Below are 20,314 nucleotides of genomic sequence, written 5' to 3' on the forward strand. Positions count from 1 at the left end.
CATGTTCCAGCGCTATTTTAGAGCACTGTTTAGAGCAGCGTGGGGCTTTCAATCATCTGGGCATGAGATTTCTTTCAGTTCCTCCGCATCTTCACCCTTGAAAACCATGTCCGGTACAGGTAGATCTCTTACACCTACTTCCGTACAGACCAGAGAAAGGAATTTATTCAATTTCTCTGCTATGGGCTTGTCCCCCCTGAGTGCCCCTTTTTCCTTCATGATCTAACATCACACAGATTTCTTCACAGGCTTTCTGCTTCTGATATACCTGAAAAAGATGTTACTATGAGTTTTTGTCTCCACAGCAAGTTTTTATTCATATTCTCTTTTAGCCTCCTTTATCGATGCTTTGCATCTAGCTTGACAGTGCTTAAATTGCTTCTTATTTTCTTCACTTGAATCCTTTTTCCCATTCTTTGAAGGATGTTCTTTTGGCTCTAATAGTCTCTTTCACTTCACCTTTTAACCATGCTGTCTGTCATTTTCTCTTCTTTCCAACTTTGTTAATATGTGGAATAGATCTGGTCTGGGCTTCCATAATGGTATTTTTAAACCAAGTTCATGCCTGATTTAAGGTAGAGACTATTATTAAGAACAAAATTACAGAGCATATTCAAAAGCATGGATTAATGAGACAAAGTCAACGTGGATTTAGTGAAGGGAAATCTTGCCTCACCAATCTACTACATTTCTTTGAAGGGGTGAACAAACATGTGGATAAAGGTGAGCCGGTTGATATTGTGTATCTGGATTTTCAGAAGGCGTTTGACAAAGTACCCCATGAAAGACTACAGAAGAAATTGGAGAGTCATGGGATAGGAGGTAGTGTTCTATTGTGGATTAAAAACTGGTTAAAAGAAAGAAAACAGAGAGTAGAGTTAAATGGTCAGTATTCTCAATGGAGAAGGGTAGTTAGTGGGGTTCCCAGGGGTCTGTGCTGGGACCGCTGCTTTTTAACATATTTATAAATGACCTAGAGATGGGTAACTAGTGAGGTAATTAAATTTGCTTATGATACAAAGTTATTCAAAGTTGTTAAATCGCGGGAGGATTGTGAAAATTACAAGAGGACCTTACGAGACTGGGAGACTGGGCGTCTAAATAGCAGATGACGTTTAATGTGAGCAAGTGCGAACTGATGCATGTGGGAAAGAGGAACCCGAATCATAGCTACGTCATGCAAGGTTCCACGTTAGGAGTCATGGAGCAAGAAAGGGATCTAGGTGTCATCGTTGATGAGACGTTGAAACCTTCTGCTCAGTGTGCTGCAGCTGCGGCTAAGAAAGCAAATCGAATGTTAGGTATTATTAGGAAAGGAATGGAAAACAAAAATGAGGCTGTTATAATGTCTTTGTATTGCTCCATGGTGCGACAACACCTCGAATATTGTGTTCAATTCTGGTCGCCGCATCTCAAAAAAGATATAGTGGAATTAGAAAAGGTGCAGAGAAAGGCGAAGGAAATGATAAAGGGATTGGGACAACTTCCCTATGAGGAAAGGCTAAAGCAGCTAGGGCTCTTCAGCTTGGACAAAAGGCGGCTGAGGGGAGATATGATAGAGGCCTATAAAATAATGAGTGGAGTTGAACGGGTAGATGTGAAGCGTCTGTTTAAGCTTTCCAAAAATACTAGGACTAGGGGCATGCGATGAAGCTACAATGTAGTAAATTTAAAACGAATCAGAGAAATGTTTTCTTCACTCAATGTGTAATTAAACTCTGGAATTTGATGCCAGAGAATCTGGTAAAGGCGGTTAGCTTTGCGGAGTTTAAAAAGGTTTGGCCGGCTTCCTAAAGGAAAAGTCCATAGACCATTATTAAATGGACTTGGGGAAAATCCACTATTTCTGGGATAAGCAGTATAAAATGTTTTGTACTTTTTTGGATCTTGCCAGGTATTTGTGACCTGAATTGGCCACTGTTGGAAACAGGATAGTGGGCTTGATGGAACTTTGCTCTTTCCCAGTATGGCAATACTTATGTAAGGTCCTAACCTTTACAGGCAATCCTTTTAGCTTCTTTTTAACCATTTTCCTCATTTTGTCATAGCCACCCTTTTGAAAACTGAATGCTGCTACAGTAGATTTCTTTAGTGATTTCACTCTGCATTCCACTGAGGACTAGATCTAAAATAGTTACCCCTCTTGCCGTTTTTTGGACCAGTTGCTCCAAGAAGCAGTCATTTATTACATGTAAGAATTTTTCCTCCCTTATGTAGCGTTTCCAGTCAATATTGAGATAATTGAAATAACCCATTATTATAATGTTGCCCAATTTGCCAACTTTCCTAATTGTTGTAAACATTTGTTCATCTGTCTGTTTGTTGTGTCCTGGTGGATAGTAGTACAGCACTACTGATACACTCTTTCCCTCCTCATATGGAATTTCTATCCTTAATGATTCCACGCTGCTATCTGTTTCATGTAGCATGTTTATTTTGTTTGACTCAATTCCCTCTTTAACATATAGCACAACCCCCCCCCCGTTTGATCCACTCTCTCATTGCGATATAATTTATACCCTGATCACAAAGTGTCCCGTTGATTTTCCTCCTTCCACCAGGTCTCTGAGATGCCTATTATATCTACCTTTTCATTTATACTCCAATTCTCCCATCTTATTTTTTAGGCTTCTAGCATTTGTATATAGACACTTCAAACTGTATTTTTTTCCTTGCATCTACAAGCTGCTTTGAAGTTGATGGGGATAATTTGCATCCTTTACTCTGTTCTCCCATTAAACACTCCTGGTTAGTTATAGGTCTTATGTTGTAAACCAAGGGAAGAAAGGGTTGGATCACCTTGGAACACCTTGCCAAAGTACTTCATTGAGAATATGGTAAAGCTTTCATCCTACCTGGGCCGGCTCTCTGAAGTCTCACTGTGAGTGTCTTCAGACCCCTCTGGCTTGGGGTCAGGGAGAGGGATAATGTAATCATTGTTGCTATTCTGTTGCTGTTCTTGCACAGCGGTGTAGTTGACAGAAGTTGCTTCATTACTGGAGACAGTTCCAAGCATACTTTCTATCTTCTGGAGTCTGGGTCTTACACGGACAACTGCAGGATGATCACTTTTTAAAAATTCCTCATCCACTTGCTTGTATTTCTGCAGTACCCGTTAGAAAGAGATGAACAGAATAGTCAAGCTATATTGTTGAATATTATAAGCCAACTGAACACCGTAATATAATATTAACAAAAAACAATAACAAACATCTGGTATAAGTCTTAATGTTGTAGAACATATAAAACTATTTTTTAAGAATTTTGATTCTTCCTTCAATAACTTAATAGACTCTCATTTCATAACACTTTAGGGCCCGATATGGCGTTAAACCTGGAAATTCAATACCAGGCCATGTCCGGACTTCGGAATTGAATTTCCAGGTTTCAAAGGCCCTGTTTACTAAGCCACGCTAGAGGCATGCTAGTGTTTTTATTTTTTTTAATTTTTATTTAATTAAGCTTTTTAACAAACATAAATTTACAATTATGAGTGATAATACACTACTTGGAAATTATACATAATATAACAATAGAAATTCTTAAATTCAAGTTTCACTGACTATTGACCACAAATTAAAGAAATAATCCAAGATGCAAGATTATATACTAATCTAAAAGAAATATTTTTTAAGGTAATACAAATAAATGATGCGCCAAAAATATATCCCGGGTGTTCCCTCCATGTCTGTTAAACAGTGAACATATGGGGCTATACCACTACATTTACTTCTTCCCTACTTAGTAAAAATTCCTCCAATTGTTTAGGGTCAAAGAATTGAAACTGTTTAGATTGAAATACAATTCTACAAATACAAGGAAATTTCAATAGGAAGTTAGCTCCCATTGCCAAAGTTCTTGTGCGCAAAGCCAAAAGGCTTTACGCCTTTTTGAGTCTCTCTAGATAAATCAGGGTAAATTCTTATTCTAGACCCCAAAAAGTTTGAATCCAAGTGTCTTAAAGAGAGCCTTAATACTGCATCTCTGTCCATTTCCAAAGCAAATGTGGCCAATAAAGTTGCCCGCTTTGTTACAACCTCAAGAGACGACTCCAAAAAGGAAGTCAGATTCAACTCCCTACCATCCTGGAAAGGTTCCCCTGATTCCTTACGTGGACCAGTTTGTAGATAGAAAGCGCGAGTTATTGGTGGTAGGGAGGTATCTGACATACCCAGTATTTCAATAAGATATTTCTTGAGCATCTGAATAGGTGTAATCAAAGGTGAACTGGGAAAGTTTATCAGCCTTAAGTTTAGTCTTTTAGACTGATTCTCGAGATATTCCAGCCGTCTAGAGGTAAAGTTCTTATCTTTAATTAGTGTTTGACCCACAAGTTCCAATTTTGAAGCTTTTTCGGTAAGAGCTTTAACTTCCCTGGCTTGAGAATCAGTCTTTTTCATTTGAGAGAGTGCAGCTTCTGATAAAGACTTTATAGTTACCGCATTTTAACCGCCAAAGATTGTAGGGAAGCATGTGCTGTAAAGGTTAAGTCCCAAAGTGACTCCAAGGTCACTACGGCAGGCTTTTCCATTTTCCCAAAAGTCAACACAGGAAGCGGCGCTTTAGCAGCCTGCTCCAGAATACTCACTGTCTGAGACAACAGCACAGGAGAAGATGACATTTCTGGGGCTTCTAGGCTGGCAGCACCATGTTCTTCACTTGGCTCCAACAGGCTCCCTCCCTGGTCACTCCGATTTCCACTCTGGGCTGGAGCGCAAGGGCTCTGAAGAAAGCCTCCACTTCCTGGTTGTGGGGGGGCCGCACGTTCGACGGGGCTCAGGGAAGCCCCGTCTGCACTGTCGGCCAACGCCAAAGCGCCAGCCTCCTCAGACGGAGTAGAAACTCTCCCGGGTCCCAGCGCGACTCCAAAGTCCTCCAGTCGCGCTTGACGAAGCTGGCTAGACCCGCCAGGGAGAGAGGGAATCTCCCTGACTTTACCTCTCCGTTTCCCCATAGCGAGGGTCAGGTAAGGAGCCAGCCGCTACAGCGTTGTATGGAGGAGAGTGAGACGCGTCTGGTAGCGCGTCTCAGACCGTCGCCATCTTGGAGCCTGCTAGTGTTTTTAGTACGCGTTAAGCATTAGCGTGCGCTAACCATGTAGATGCCCATAATATTCCTACAACGGTTAGTGCATGCTAAATTTTAGCATGTGCTAAAAAACACTACCACATCTTAGTAAAACAGGGCCCTAAGTATGATATTCAGCACTAGCTATGGGTTTCCACATAAAGACAGGACTGTGTTTTATACGGTCCTATTTATGCAGCTAACTTGGCCAGTTAAATGCCGAATATTGGCACAAGGAAATTGGAGAGTCATGGGATAGGAGGTAGTGTTCTATTGTGGATTAAAAACTGGTTAAAAGAAAGACAACAGAGAGTAGGGTTAAATGGTCAGTATTCTCAATGGAGCAGAGTAGTTAGTGGGGTTCCCCAGGGGTCTGTGCTAGGAAACAGGCCACAAATCAAGCCCCCCCCAACCTGGTAGTCTAGTGGCCCTCTTCCCTGCCCCCCCCCCCCCCCGTACCTTTGTTGGAAGAGGGAGTAGTAAACTCCCTCCTCTTCCAGTGCCGTCTTAAAATGGCAGAACCCAGCCCTGCCCATTGCATATGGTGTGAAGCCCTGTCCAGCGCAGATTTTGGGTGGGCCTAGGCAAGAAGTGGGTGGGCACCAAGTGCTCTCCCCCCCCTTCCAACCACCACCAACAAAAATATCTCAGCTGGTGGGGAAATGCTTCTTTCCACCATGGCAGTCTGCGTACGCAGGTGCTGGTATCGTGGAGAGTAGTGTTTTTGTTACCATTAGGGGGGAAGTCTTCAGCTGGCTGAGCTTGGGATCCCCACCAGCTACCACTAAACGTGTGGTACTGTTGGGTGGGCCTGAGCCCTAAGTGGGTGGGCCCTGGCCCACCCAGGCCCACCTGTGGCTACGCCACTGGTCCGGCGCATCCCAGGATGTACTGGGCAAGGCTGGGCGTCACCATTTTTCAATGCAGCGCTGGAAGATGAGGACATGTACTACCTCTCTCCTCCAACAAAGGTATGAGGGAGCAGGGAAGAGGGCTGCTAGACCACCAGGTTGCAGTGGGGCTTAATTTGCAGTCCACTGGGCCACCAGGGCTTTTTGGGGGGAATGTGAGGGAGTAGGGGAGCTTGAGATCCATCGGATCTCCAGCCCCCCCATGAATTTGTGTCAAGGGAGTTGAGGGGACTGGAGGTCCACTGGACCTCCAGCCCACATGTTGCTGGCTTGGGGTGGGGGGGGAGGGTCGGGGTTTCTGCTCCTGTGGGAGAGCTGTATTGGAGGCAGTGGGGGCCTGCTACTATGCAAATGCATGCTGACAGGACTCACCATTCCTCCCAATGGTCTGCAAACCCTAACGCCAGCTCTGAACTGCCGTAGGGTTTGCTAAGGACAGCACACCAATGCTTGGCGCGCTGTCCACTGATCACTGAGGAGGAATATGTTTAGCATGCATTTGCATGCTAATTGCAGTAAGAGCCCTGTTTAGCATGCATTTGCATGCTAGTTGTGTTCACAGCCCGTGAGCACGTTGTTTCACTGATCATAGGGGCACTGATCATAGGGCGTTAGCAAACGCAGGTGTTAGTATAGCGCTAATAGCCTCTAGCGCCTGCGTTTGCTTCTGATCATCGACCCATTAGTCTTCCCTATACACAACAGATTGCAAGGACAGTAACAGGCATATATCACTTTTCGAATTTAAGACTGTAGAACCTAATGGTTTTAATAAAGGTGATTTTTAATAAAGATATTGGTTTTGGTCTTTATAGAGTTGCTTTGTCTTTGCCTTTGCGTGCCTAACTGCCGGCAGTTTGGGTGAGAGCATTCACATCAGCTTTTGGCAGGTGTAGTGCTTACGCCTAAAGTTAGGCATGAAACGTGCACCACGCTAGTATTCTGTTAAGTGTGCACTTTGCGGAGTGCACTTTACAGGATACTATCCTAGCACAGATCATAATGTTGCCTAACTTTGGGCATCATTTGCTGAACCTGACCTTGTATGCGTTACAAACTACACTTCTATTTTATGTGTCCTTATTGGTATTTTACAAAAAGTTTCACATTCAGCAAGCCTTTTGTAAAATACTTGGTAAGTGTGCACCCCTGACTTCCTGCTTTCCTACCTAGACAACCTATTTAACATCGGCCTATATAAATGGAAATTACTTTTTCAAGTGTGGTGTACTGCAAAAAAAAACAAAACACTTGGGGTACCTTGAGGACTATGTGGTCCTGCCCCATCTAGATATACTCTTGTACATTAATTTTTTCATAATTCCAAATTTTGCCAAAAATAAAGTGCTCCCCTTCCCAAAGAGAAAAGGCAGACATATCACATCAAATTAGAATTCAGAAACAAGGAAATACAGACGCATACCTCCTGGTAACCCTCTGTCAAAAGATTTTCCATGAGTTTGACTAATTGGAAAAAGGGAGGTCTTATCTCGAATTTTTCCTCCCAACATTTCTGCATGATTTCATAGCTAGGAGTAAGAAGAGAAAGTGTTAAATGGGCTGACCAGATGTCCCAGCGTTCCATGAGTATTTCAATAGGTAGAGAAAGCTTACATTTCATCTGATGCATGCGTGGGTTTGGACATTCGATAACCTCGTTTGATTGCATTGTAAAACTGCTCATTCATGGGCAATTCAGGATAGGGTGTCCCACCTAGGAACAGAAAGAACATTTTGAACATATGAAATATAAAGTCATTCCACTCCTTTGTAACTCTCTTTATCATCATCACCACCAACACTCCTTACATCAACATTGTTTTAAGCTGACTAATGGATAGTGCAATGGCCAGAGACACAGAGAACTGGGTTTGATTCCCACTGCAGCAAGTTGTGACTCTGGGCAAGTCACCTAGGTTTTTTTTTAGGAAGCTGCAGAAAAGGGGGCCTGCACTGGCATCGGCGCATGTTTTTTGATGTGCATCGAGGCCTGCCTTTTACCGCAGAGGGTAAAAAAGTAGGTCTTACTTTTTTTTAAGAAATGCCGTGCGGACAAGTGAAAGCACTTGTGGTGCGGTCATTTCATGGGGAGCATTTATGGCCACCCATTGAGGTAGCGTTAAGGGCTCCCATGCTAACCAGCAGTAACCAGGCAGAGCGCAGCACTGCCCAATTACCGCCAGGTACATACCGCCCGCACGCTGGGGGTGGGAACTACCACCGGGCTGCTGCGGAAAGCCTGGTGATACTTCCATTTTAGCAAGCAGTAAGCCCGCATTGGGCTTACCGCCACTTTGTAAAAGGACCCCTAAACCCTCCATTACCCCAGGTACAAAATAAGCTCCTGAATATAATATGTAAACCACTTTGATTGTAAGCACAGAAAGTAGTATATCCTATCTCATACCCTTTCCTTTAATAGATTCTATTCTAGTGATCAAAGCATTCCCTTTCACTTTCCCAAAATGATATATTTTGTATTTATTTTCTATTTCAAAAATATTTATTTATAATACATTTATAATCCACAAATCAAGACCATTCTATGCAATTCAAACAAACAAAGAGAGATAAGGCATGCAAACAAAATCAGTAAAAAAATGTTTATATATATATCTCTATATCTATCTATCTATCTATCTACTATCTATCTATCTATCTATCTATATATATAAACTCACCCTCAACGTTCTATTGGCTTCTGACGTCACTGAAGCCAAGGTTCGTATGTTCGAAGCTCTGAAGCCTCGAAAAACACAGTCTCTGGGCCCCGCCCCTCGCGTCAAACGTTATGACGTTGAGGGCGGAGGCGGAGCAATTCACCGCCCTCGCGTTCAAACGTTATGACGTTGAGGGTGGAGGCGGAGCAATTCACCAACATCGACGACGGGTGGGGGGGGGGGGCCACAGGAAAGCCTTGCTAGCGCCCGTTTCATTGACTCCAGAAACGGGCCTTTTTTTTACTAGTATATATATAATACCTGCTGCATCTAAAATTCAACTGGGAGATCAGAACTCTAGTATTCACCACTTTTAAACAGTAGAAATTTTAGAACAATCAAAGAAAATATTTCTTCATTCAGGTACTTGTGACCTGGACTGGCCACTGTTGGAAACAGGCAACTGGCTTGATGGACCTTTGGCTGTCTCAGTATGCAAGGCTTATGTTCAGCAATCACATTTTTTCATGTATTCTTAAACAAATAAAGAAATGTGAAAAGAATAATTTCTTTAATGTTTGAACTCAAAGGAGGTAAGAAAGAAGAAATTCTGATGGCCAAACAAAAATACCTCACCAGTTTGAAATTGGAAAATAGTGCTGAAGTGGCACTTTCCCATTATGTCAATATTTTAAGTAAGGAGAAAATGAATACAATATTCTTCTCATAAGGCAAACAAAAAAATTCTCTGGACAGCAGTACTTGCCTAAGTAAATATCTCCCAAAGGAGGATTCCATAGGACCACACGTCACTCAGAGTTGTGTATAAGTTGTTAAAGATGCTTTCAGGTGCATCCATTTCAGAGGCAAGAATGTCTGTTAGGGTAAAGCAGAAGACAATGATATACTAATTATCCTACAGTTTAAATTATCTGTCTGTAGTTTCAAGTAATGAACAGGACTCAAGGCTGAGCCATTTCCCACCCAGCAACAGCACAGAAAAGCAAGGCCTAATATTCAGTCCACAATGATAAGTGGTTTGTATGGGCTGAATTGACATGCCAGGACACATCTGGCATTGAATATCAGGGCTATTGTATCAACCAGTTATCTATCCCTGCCTTAGCATATACATGGCTTCAGACCACCAGGCATTCTGTGTTTTTTTTCCCCTTTGAGTCCTTTTTTTTTTTTTTCTAATTCCTTACCATTTGCATTACATACAGAGCAGTCTTATTAAGGTTTTTTTGTTTTTGTTACATTTGTACCCCACGCTTTTCCCACTCATGGCAGGCTCAATGCGCTTACATATTGTATGCAGGTACTTATTTGTACCTGGGGCAATGGAGGGCTAAGTGGACTTGCCCAGAGTCACAAGGAGCTGCTTGTGCCTGAAGTGGGAATTGAACTCAGTTCCTCAGGTCCAAAGTCCACCACCCTAACCACTAGGCCACTGCTCACTCCCTCTAATGACCATCTTTTACCAAGGCCTTTTCTGTGGATTCCTCAGATGGTGCGCTGGTGTGTCTGGCTGGTAGTCCTTTGGCTCCTATTTTATTTTAAATTTATTTCTTTGATTTCTGAGTTTACTTTTTCCTCTTTGTTTTAAAGTTCGAGTTCCTTCTCCCTTTTAATATTGTTATTTTTAAAAATTTAGTTGACTTTGTAAACCGCTTTGATTGTATTTATTTATATAGATTTTTTTTTTTTTTGCTCACACCTTTTCAGTAGTAGCTCAAGATGAGTTATATTCAGGTATTCTGGATATTTCTCTGTCCCAGGAGGGCTCACAATCTAAATTTGTACCTGAGGCAATGGAGGGTTAAGTGACTTACCCAAGATCACAAGGAGCAGCAGTGGGATCTGAACTGGCTACCTCTGGATTGCAAGACCAGTGCTCTAACTACTAGGCCACTCCTGAATGAAGGGCAGTATATCAAAACTCAATAAACCAAACTAAACTAAACCTGGAAGTTAACCAGGATAAAATTAGGACAGCCTTTCAACAGGTTCAATATTCTAAAGTCCATACAATGATTCATAAGATCATAGACGGAGAGTCCCCTAGCTACATGAACGACCTAATCGACCTCCCAATCAGAAACAGATCAATGTCCTCACGTACATACCTCAATTTACACCTTCCTAACTGCAAAGGAATTAAATACAAAACCTCCTATGCAGTCCAGTTTCTCATTTTTGGGCAGCCAGCTTTGGAACGCATTACCAAGATCCATCTGTACAATTAACAATTATCTACCCTTTAGGAAAATGTTGAAGACACATCTCTTCAAGCAAGCTTACCCTAATGACCCAACGTAACCTCTTAAGCCCACCCACACATCTCCTGCTCTGAAGATGATTCCACCTTAAAACCGTGTCTCCCAAACTCTTATCCTCATACCTCAGTCTTCTCTTCTCCATCTCCCTACACCATACCCATTCCCAATTTCTTTCCGTTTGCCTATCATATCTGTTACCTTTCCATGTTCAATTCACATATTCCTAAACCTTACTATTACTATGTTTATTACAATTTATCAATTTCTCCTTACAATACTTTGTAATTCTGTTTACTATGTAAGCCGCATTGAATCTGCTGTGTGTGGGAAAGCGCGGGGTAAAAATGTAATAAATAAATAAACAAATGGTTTTACTGCGTTAACTGAACTGAGCTGGCCATGGCTGAATATTCAGCAGCAGTTAACCAGACAGTAGCACTGAATATCCTCTCTGACCACCAAAGCACTCAGGACTAAATTCTATATATGGCCCTGATAAAAATTTGCACCAAGTGCTATTCTATAAACTGCGCTCAGAGGTGGGTACCACTTATAGAATAGAATTTGACGCCAGGATCTGTGCCCCCAATTTTGGGTGCAAGGATTAACACCAACTGAAACCTGGTGTAAATTCTCATGCCTTAGGTGCCCTTTTACGAAGTGGGCTTACCGCTCGCTAAAAGGGAAGTACCGCTGGGCTACCACAGCAGCCCGGCATTAGTTCCCTCCCCCAGTGCACGCCATTTCCGGCACTGCCAAAATATTTCCATTTTTGTAGCGCCAGAGTATACCCGGTGGTACTCAGGCAGGTGCCACGCGCTGCCCGGTTACCACCAGGTTAGCACAGGAGCCTAAGGTGGCGGTAAGTTCTCCCCCCAAAATGGCCGTGTGGCAAGTGAACCACTTGCCGCAAGGCCATTTCTTTAAGAAAAGGGAAACCTGCCCTTTACCTGCTGTGTGAAAGGGGGCCTCGGCACACATCAAGAACACATGCTGATGCCAGCACAGGCACCCTTTTGCCACAGCTTTGTAAAAAGGACCCATAAATTAGGCACAGATTGCCTTATTCTGTAACACTGCACGCAAATTCATGGAACGCACCTGATTTGCCATGCTCCTCCCCTGGTCGCAACCCCTTTTCAGATCTGCGCATAAAATCACAGTGCCTAAAGATGAGCACGTAAATTTAAATAATGCCAATTAGTGCTGACAATTGATCATTAGCACCCAATTATTGGCACTAATTGATTCATTTGTCAATTAAATTGAACATGCAATTTTGAGCTCCATATATAAATTAGGGTGAAATGAATAGATTGGGAGTGGTCCCAGTGGTGATATTCAGTCTGTGAACCAGTTAAATGAGTGGATAAACTTAAGATAGCTGAAAGCTTGCCTTAATTTTATCTATTGAGTTAACAGCTAGTGCCTGGTTAATTTCTGGGTGCCACACAAACCAATCTTACAGTTCTCACATACTATTCTACAATTTTTATTTATTTTTATACATTTGTACCCTGCGCTTTCCCACTCATGGCAGGCTCAATGCGGCTTACATGGGGCAGTGGAGGGTTAAGTGACTTGCCGAGAGTCACAAAGAGCTGCCTGTGCCTGACGTAGGAATTGAACTCAGTCAAATTCAAAATTGACTACTCCCAGAAAAAGTCAATTTTTTGGACACCACTGTTCCATCAGCATTGGCTATATACAATATCTATATACAGGAAACCTACAGACAAATGCAGTTAACTCTACAACTCCAGCTTCCGCCCTCACATACAAAAGAATCCATTACACACAGCCAAGCCACAAGATACCACCATATCTGCTCTGACCCAGGGGACAGAGATAAATACCTCAAAATCCTGACTGAATCCTTCAAACAAAAAGGCTACAACCCCCAATAATCTTCAAAAATGTTGCCTCCTCCCTTCAAATACCAGGGCAAACCTATTGCAGTACAAAGAGAAGAAAGCCACCGGCAGAACCCCCCCTTGTAAAACCCAGAGCTAGAAAAATTGAGAAGAATCATAAAAGATTTGTAGCTACTACTCCAGGAGGATGAACTACTGAAAGAGATATTCCCATCCCCACCAGGGCTGATCTTCCGACAGCCACCCAACTTAAAACATAAACTAGTGAAAGCATGCTCCGATAGAAACTCAAAAAGAAGAGAATGGCACACATCCTTGCAATATATCCACTGCAAACTATGCCAACAGATTTCACAGGATCCCACAGTCATTCCCAAAGTAAAATATTCAACATAAAGGAATCCTTCACGTGCTCATCTTCCAATGTGGTATATATAATTCAATGTAAAAAGTGTGAAGAAGGATGCTATATGGAGAAAAAAGCCAGATGCTAAAGATGAGATTCATTTACAAAGATATCATATGAAACATTCCAGTGCAAACCAGGATGTCACCACTGTGGGACAGCACTTTACAAAACCAGAAATCCCGTATCAATGATTTATGGTGAGAATACCTAAATGAAACTTTAAGACAATCCAGGAACGTAAGACCTTTCAAGTCAGAATAATTAAATATTTTGACACCCACCAGACAGGACTTAACAAAGATATGGGTTTTTTTAGCCCATTATAAACCATAAATTCTACTGTTTGCCACCTTCTTATCTACCATTCATCTCTCCCTGTTTCTCACCTTACCCACCCCACCCACCAGGTTACTGACGTCAGACAGGGCGGGCGCAGCAGGAGAAGACGCGCCATCGCGAAGGCAGGCATCAGCTGATTCAGCTTTCTTCTTGCCCGTGCAGCGCCTTCGGACAGAGGAGAGAGGCGCTGCACGGGCCCGGTAAGAGGAAGGGGGGCCCGATGGAGGATGGGAATGGCGGCGACGATCCCAAAAGGGGCGGGGCACGGACGGAGGATGTCGGGAGGCGGAGCTGAGGTGAGAGAGTAGTGAGGAAGGGAGGGGGGCAGGGCTTCTAGAAGTTTGCTTTTTCGGGGTGGGGGGAGCGGCGGAAAGTGGGGAGCAGCGGGGGGGGGGGGGGGGGCAAGGCCGTCCGTACAGGACGCTCCTGATGAGTGCCCTTGCCCCCTCCCGATCCTTTTTTAATTTTTATTTTGATTGGGAGCCATGTGCTTGCGATTTGACTGTGTTTTGAACGTTTCTGGCATGCGCAGAGCAGCCAGCATAACGCTTGGCTGCTTTGCGCATGCTTTACGAGCGATTACCGACGGGGATTGTGCATCGTTCTTTCCAATACCGCACCAAACTTTTTGGGGCTGTGTTTTTGGAGCATGCTTCGTTATTGAAATTCGGTAAAGGTTTTAACGTTTCTGATTTTTTTTACGTTTGCTTGATGCATCTACCCCTTAATCCACTTTCTTAACCAGTTAGAGGACTGCATATTGCCGTTAACCACTTAAGTGCTGGATCTGTCCACACTCTGCCCCGGGCCACCCTTAACCTAGCTGGTTAATGCTTTCGCAGTCAGAGGCAGAGGGAGAGTGTGTATTGTTTGTTTTTTATGTTTGCCCATGAAAATCATTTTTAAAGGAGTGGTTAAAACCACAATTTAATGCAAAAAAAAAAAAAAACAAACAGTTATTTGGGGATACAGAATCCAAAGCATATATAAGGTAATGATGTATGGCCAGCAGGCACGAGACCTGAGGGTTTATCAAGCAATATGGCAGACTACACAGGGAAGGGTATAATCTGCAGAAAAAAAAAGGAAGTGCTAATACCTTTTTACAAATCATTGGTAAGCCTGCCTCTGTTGTGTTGTGCTCAGCTATGGGAGCAACATCGCCAAAGGATTTATGATAAGGTGCAGCATTCCAGATGAGGGTTATGAAGCTGATGTAGACCAGTGTTTCCCAACTTCTTCAAGTCAAATACCCCCTAAGTCGAACAAACTTCAACCTAGTCCTCATGAGTGCCAATCAGCAGATTCTTTGAAATGGGTATTCCAAAAACTGACATATTTTAATCAGGAAATAGAAAGTACAATTATTTTTTCTACCTTTGTTGTCATTTTAGGTTTCTAATTGTATTGGCCTGAGCTTTGGTTTCTGCTTTCCTCCATCTTTTCTCAAGTTTTGTTATTTTTCTCTCTCCTCCTTTTCCTTCAGCTTTCTTCAATTTATTTACTGCCTCTCTGTTCAGATTTAATTCCTTCTTATTATCCAGTCTTCAATTTCCCTCTTTTTACTGCATCTTCTTATATTTTTTCATCTCTTTCCCTCACCCTGGTTCTCCTATTCCTCTTATTCCCCAGTCTTTCACTAACTCTATCTTCTTCCACCTTTCCTTCCAGCACCTCCTCTTTTTCTCTCCCCACCTTCCATCCAGCATCTCGCCTTTCACTCTACCTCTCACCTTTCCCTACCACAGCGTCTTTGTTCCTCCCAGCCCTGCTGCTGCTGCTTCTCCAGACCAGAAGCAGCAAAACAACCTGAAGGACTACAATCTCCATGTGCGAGCTGTCAGCTCTGCTAGTCCACTGGTTCAAAACAGAAAGTTAACGCCAGAGGGGATGGGGGACGGCAGAGGTCAACAGTGCGCAAATGGAGACTACGGCCACTGCTACTGCTGGTCTTGAGAAACAACAGCAGTGGAGGGGGTGGCAACTGAAGAAAGGAGAGGAAGGTCTGCTACATACCCCCTGCTGACCGCCCTCGCGTAACCCCTTGGAATACACATACCGCATGTTGAGAACCTCTGATGGTATCTATCTATCCAACAGGAGATGAGGAAATTGAAGATATGACAGAGACTTTTAAGCTACTTGAAATGAATACAGATTGTAAGCCTTCTGAGCAGGGACCGTCCTTATTCGTTAATTGTACAGCGCTGCGTAACCCTTGTAGCACTCTAAAATGTTAAGTATAGTAGTAGTAGATGCGCAAGAGGCAGGCATTCCTCAGTAGAAAAGGAAGTCCTGCTTAGAGGAAATAGACTCAGGAAAAACATGAGGAAAACATTTCTCCACAGAAAGAGTATTAGGCACATGGAGCAGTTTCCCGTGGAAGGAATATCTATTCCCGTGAATGAATAGATACAGATGGCTGTGAGTGTAAATTTTAAGGGATTTGACGTTAGCGTCAGAACTTAGTACAGTGCTGGGCAGACTTCTACGGTCTGTGCCCTGAGAATTGGCAAGGACAAACCAAACTCGGGTATAAAGTATCGCATACCATGTAAAATGAGTTTAACATGTTGGGCAGACTGGATGGCCATACAGGTCTTTATCTGCCATCGTTTACTATGTTCTATGTAAAGGCAGTTTCGAATTCAGGCAAAGGACAAGCTTTGGGGGAACAGTTGTAAAGTTGTATCCATGGAAGAGCTACTATACTGCAGCTGGAAGGGTGAATGGCTACAGTAGACCAGTGCGGTAGTGAGGGCAAGCTGACACCCGGGGCGGGTTGCCGCTCCAGAGGGGGAGGGTGCGCCATGCTGCACCCGGGGGGGGGGGGGGGGGTGCAGCATGGCGCACCCTCCCCTCCGGAGGCGCACCCCCCGGAGCGCGTATTTACGAAGGAAAGCGACGAGGGGAAAGCGGCGAGGGATGGGCGGGAGGGCCGAACCGCCCCAAGTGCATGTCGCTGGGAGCTGTGTCGGCTCCGCTGGTTCCCTGCTCTCTCTGCCCTGAACAGGAAGTAACCTGTTCCGGGGCAGAGGGAGCAGGGAACCAGCGGAGCTGACACCCCCCAGCGGCGTGCACCCGGGCGGACCGCCCCACCTTCCTACGCCACTGCAGTAGACTGGTTTTTCGGTCTACTTTTCAGTGAGATACAAGAATGCATAAATAAATAAATTAGCTACCATCATACTCTGTGCTTTTATAGGTCCTGCTTTATGACAGGATCAGATACCTACGCTGCCTTTGGAATGTAGTTTGAATCCCGCATGATGTCTCTTGCAAGGCCAAAGTCACAAATCTTCACCAGTTTTCCTTCACAGATCAGGACATTTCTTGCAGCCAGATCACGGTGAACACACTGATAGGAGAAAAAAAAAAAGTGAGCTCCCTTTACTGTCAGCACTGAATGCAACCTTATCATGATATCACATTTCAAGCTTTAAAAGAACAGATCATGTTTCACCCTTGTTTCAGAAATGCCATTGGCTTCCCATCAAGCAAAGAGTCATTCATAAACTTCATACCCTTATGTTAAAGACTTTACAGCTGGGCTTTCCTGATTATTTGGCTAATCTTACAATTCCATACTCACCCATACGTTTATTATGATCACTCAATGATTGCCGTTTAGTTTTGCCAAATTCCAATAGAATTCAATAGACACTGTGCCTTTTGCTTCATTGCCCCTGATTATTGGAACTCCCTCCCTCAAGATACTGTATATGTGCAGAGCTATCTTTTAAAAAGTTTAAGTCCATGTTAAAGACTTGGCTATTCTGTCAGGCTTTTAATCTCTCAAATTAGTCACTTGTAGATTATTGCTGCTGGTTTAAAACCCTAATCCCTCTCTCATCTTCGGTCTTTCTTGGTATGACTAGGTACTGGCAATACCTGTTTGAATGCTTACTACTTTCCTATCAGAACATTGCTGTTCCTTCATTTTTCTATTATTTTTGCTGTTGTTTTAGATTGTAAACCGCCTAGTTCTTCATGTTAGTTAAGGTGGTATAGCAAGTTACTGTAAATAAATAAATAAATAAAGGAATAATTAACTAATGGTTAGCACACTGAAGGGCCCTTTTACAAAGGCGCATAAGGCGCAACTTGCATGGAGTGCATGCCAAATGAGACTACTGCCAGGCTAACGCGCCTCCCTGGCGGTATTTTCAGATTTGGGGCATGCCTATACCACCTGGAAGATTATTTATTTATTTCCTCCAAGTGCGTCATTTCGGCACTTGACGCATGGTGACTGGTCACTGAGCGAGTCCTTACCGCTAGATCAATGGGTAGCGTTAAGGGCTCAGGAACAGTTTTAGGCGCACGCTGGTTTCAGTTTTACTGCATTCCTTTTTCCTGTCCCATTAAAAAAAAAGCCCTTTTGCAGATGCAGATAAAAACTGGCCCAGCGCGTGCCCAATACATGTGCCTACACTACCACAGGCCATTTTTTACCATGGCTTAGTAAACAAGTCCAAGAGTAGGGTGAACCAACTCTGCAGCCGAATGGGTAGTTTACCAATCTTTATTAGGCACCACTCAATTTTGGCAGGTTTGACAGTGACTTTATAGATACCACAGCATTCGTAGTGGTATAGGTTTTGGTATTTTACTGTTTCGTTTCTGCACCAACTCATACTATTTTGCCCTTCTAGAGTATTTGAGCCCTGAAGCAGATGGGTGTTGCTCGTCAAAACACGGGCCCTGTGTTAGGTCTGCGAAAGAGTGGTGCCTAATGAAAGATTTATAAACTACCCAGATTTTCAGAAAGATTTGATAAAGTTCCTCATGAAGACTCTAGAGAAAATTAAAGAGTCATGGGATAGGAGTCAATGTGCTGGTGTGGGATTTGGAATTGGGTACTGGACAGAAAACAGAGGATAGGGTTATATGGTCATTTCTCTCAATGAAGGGGGGTGAACAATGGAGTAACACATGGATCAGTACTGGGACCTGTGCTATTTAACATATCTATAAACGGCAAGTGAGGTGGATTAAATTTGTAGATGACACAAAACTGTGAAATATAGCAGGAAGACCTTAGGAAATTGGGAGACTGGGCATCCAAATGGCAGATGACATTAATGTGGATAAATGCAAGGGGATGCACATTGGAAAGAATAATCTGAATCATAGTTACCTGATGCTAAGGTCCTACCTTGGGGTCAGCAACCAGAAAATGATCTAGATGTCGTGTAGATAATACGCTGAAACTTTCGACTTAATATAAGGCAGTGGCCAAAAGAGCAAACAGGATGCTAGGAATTATTAGGAAAAGGATGGTGAATAAGACTGAAAATACTAATGCCTCTGTATCACACATGGTGCGACCTCATCTTGAGTACTGCGTTCAGTTTCTGGTCACCATATCTCAAACAAGATATGCAGAATTAGAAAAGGTTCAAAGAGGAGCGACCAACATGATAAGGAGATGGAACTCCTCTCATATGAGGAAGGCTAAAGAGGTTAGGGCTCTTCAGCTTGGAAAACAGACAAATGAGGGAAGTTATGATTGAGGTCTACAAAAACCTGAGTGGTGTAGAACGAGTAGAAGTAATTGATTTTTACTCATTCAAAAGTACAAAGACTAGGGGACACTCAAAGAAGTTACATGGAAATATTTTTAAAACAAATAGGAGGAAATATTTTCTCACTCAACGAATAGTTAAGCTCTGGAACTTTTTGCCAGAGGATTTAGTAACAGTTTGGACAAGTTCCTGGAAACAGACATGGGGAAGCTACTGCTTGCCCTGGGATTGGCAGCATGGAGTGTTGCCATAATTTGGCTACTGTTGGAAACAGGATACGGGCTAGATGGACCATTGGTCTGACCCAGTATGGCTACTCTTATGTTCTTATGTATCCATTCGGCTGCGAGAGTCTTTTTGGTTCACCCCTACTCTTGGACTTGCCTGCATATCTTATAAAATATACATGTACATATCAACTCCACTTCTGTTTTGCCAAGCTCTGCCCCAGGAATGCCTACATATGAGCCGTGTAAACGTATGTGCAATATTTCCATACGTGTACTTTTTATGCATGAATATGGCCATGGAATTGTATAAAAAGCCCTTTACACATGTGCAACAGGCTTTACATGTGAAGATCTTTTCTAAAAGCACCTCTTTATGGGTCATTTTTAAAGTTTATATGGCACAAGTACAAGTATGCAAGCAATGTCATTCTGCTTATATTTTTTACCAATGACTATATTTGGATCTATGCGCATACTTTTGGAATTTCAAAATTATGCAAGTAAAATGTTTCAAAATGTTGTGTATTCCAAAAAAACAGTCTAAATGTTTGCATGGACTTTTCAGGAAGCAATTTTTAAAGGGAAAGTAAGTGCCCATACTAAGGGGTCCTTTTACTAAGATACACTAACAGATTTAGCTGCAAAGTAGTAAATTTAAATGAATCGGAAGAAAATATTTCTTCACTCAACATGTAATTAAACTCTGGAATTCATTGCCAGAGAATGTAGTAAAATCAGTTAGCTTAGCGGGGTTTAGAAAAGGTTGGCTGGCTATGTAAAGGAAAAGTCCGTTGACCATTATAAAAATGGACTTGGGGAAAATCCACTGATTATTTCTAGAATAAGCAGCATAAAATGTATTGTACTTTTTTGGGATTTTGCCAGGTACTTGTGACCTGGACTGGTCACTGTTGGAAACAGATTGCTGGGCTTGATGGACCTTTGGTCTATCCCAGTATGGCAATACTTATGTACATATGTACTTATATATGTATGAGAATGCTGAGATGATGT

At 42.8% G+C, this 20,314-nt stretch overlaps 1 protein-coding gene across 1 annotated transcript in view; it reads right to left on the bottom strand.

Annotated features, from left to right (window-relative positions):
- Positions 1-2,855: 2,855 nt before the first annotated feature.
- The window catches only part of LOC115459682 (platelet-derived growth factor receptor beta-like), a gene marked incomplete at both ends in the record, with an annotated part of 45,976 nt that continues 28,517 nt past the window's right edge, over positions 2,856-20,314 (bottom strand). Inside the window, 6 exon segments of the mRNA XM_030189490.1 lie at positions 2,856-3,103; positions 7,402-7,507; positions 7,593-7,697; positions 9,409-9,490; positions 9,493-9,514; positions 16,775-16,900. Of these exon segments, the coding sequence (XP_030045350.1) occupies positions 2,856-3,103; positions 7,402-7,507; positions 7,593-7,697; positions 9,409-9,490; positions 9,493-9,514; positions 16,775-16,900 (689 nt within the window).

Source organism: Microcaecilia unicolor, unplaced genomic scaffold, assembly GCF_901765095.1.
Source record: "Microcaecilia unicolor unplaced genomic scaffold, aMicUni1.1, whole genome shotgun sequence".
In the NCBI taxonomy this organism is placed as follows: Eukaryota; Metazoa; Chordata; class Amphibia; order Gymnophiona; family Siphonopidae; genus Microcaecilia; species Microcaecilia unicolor.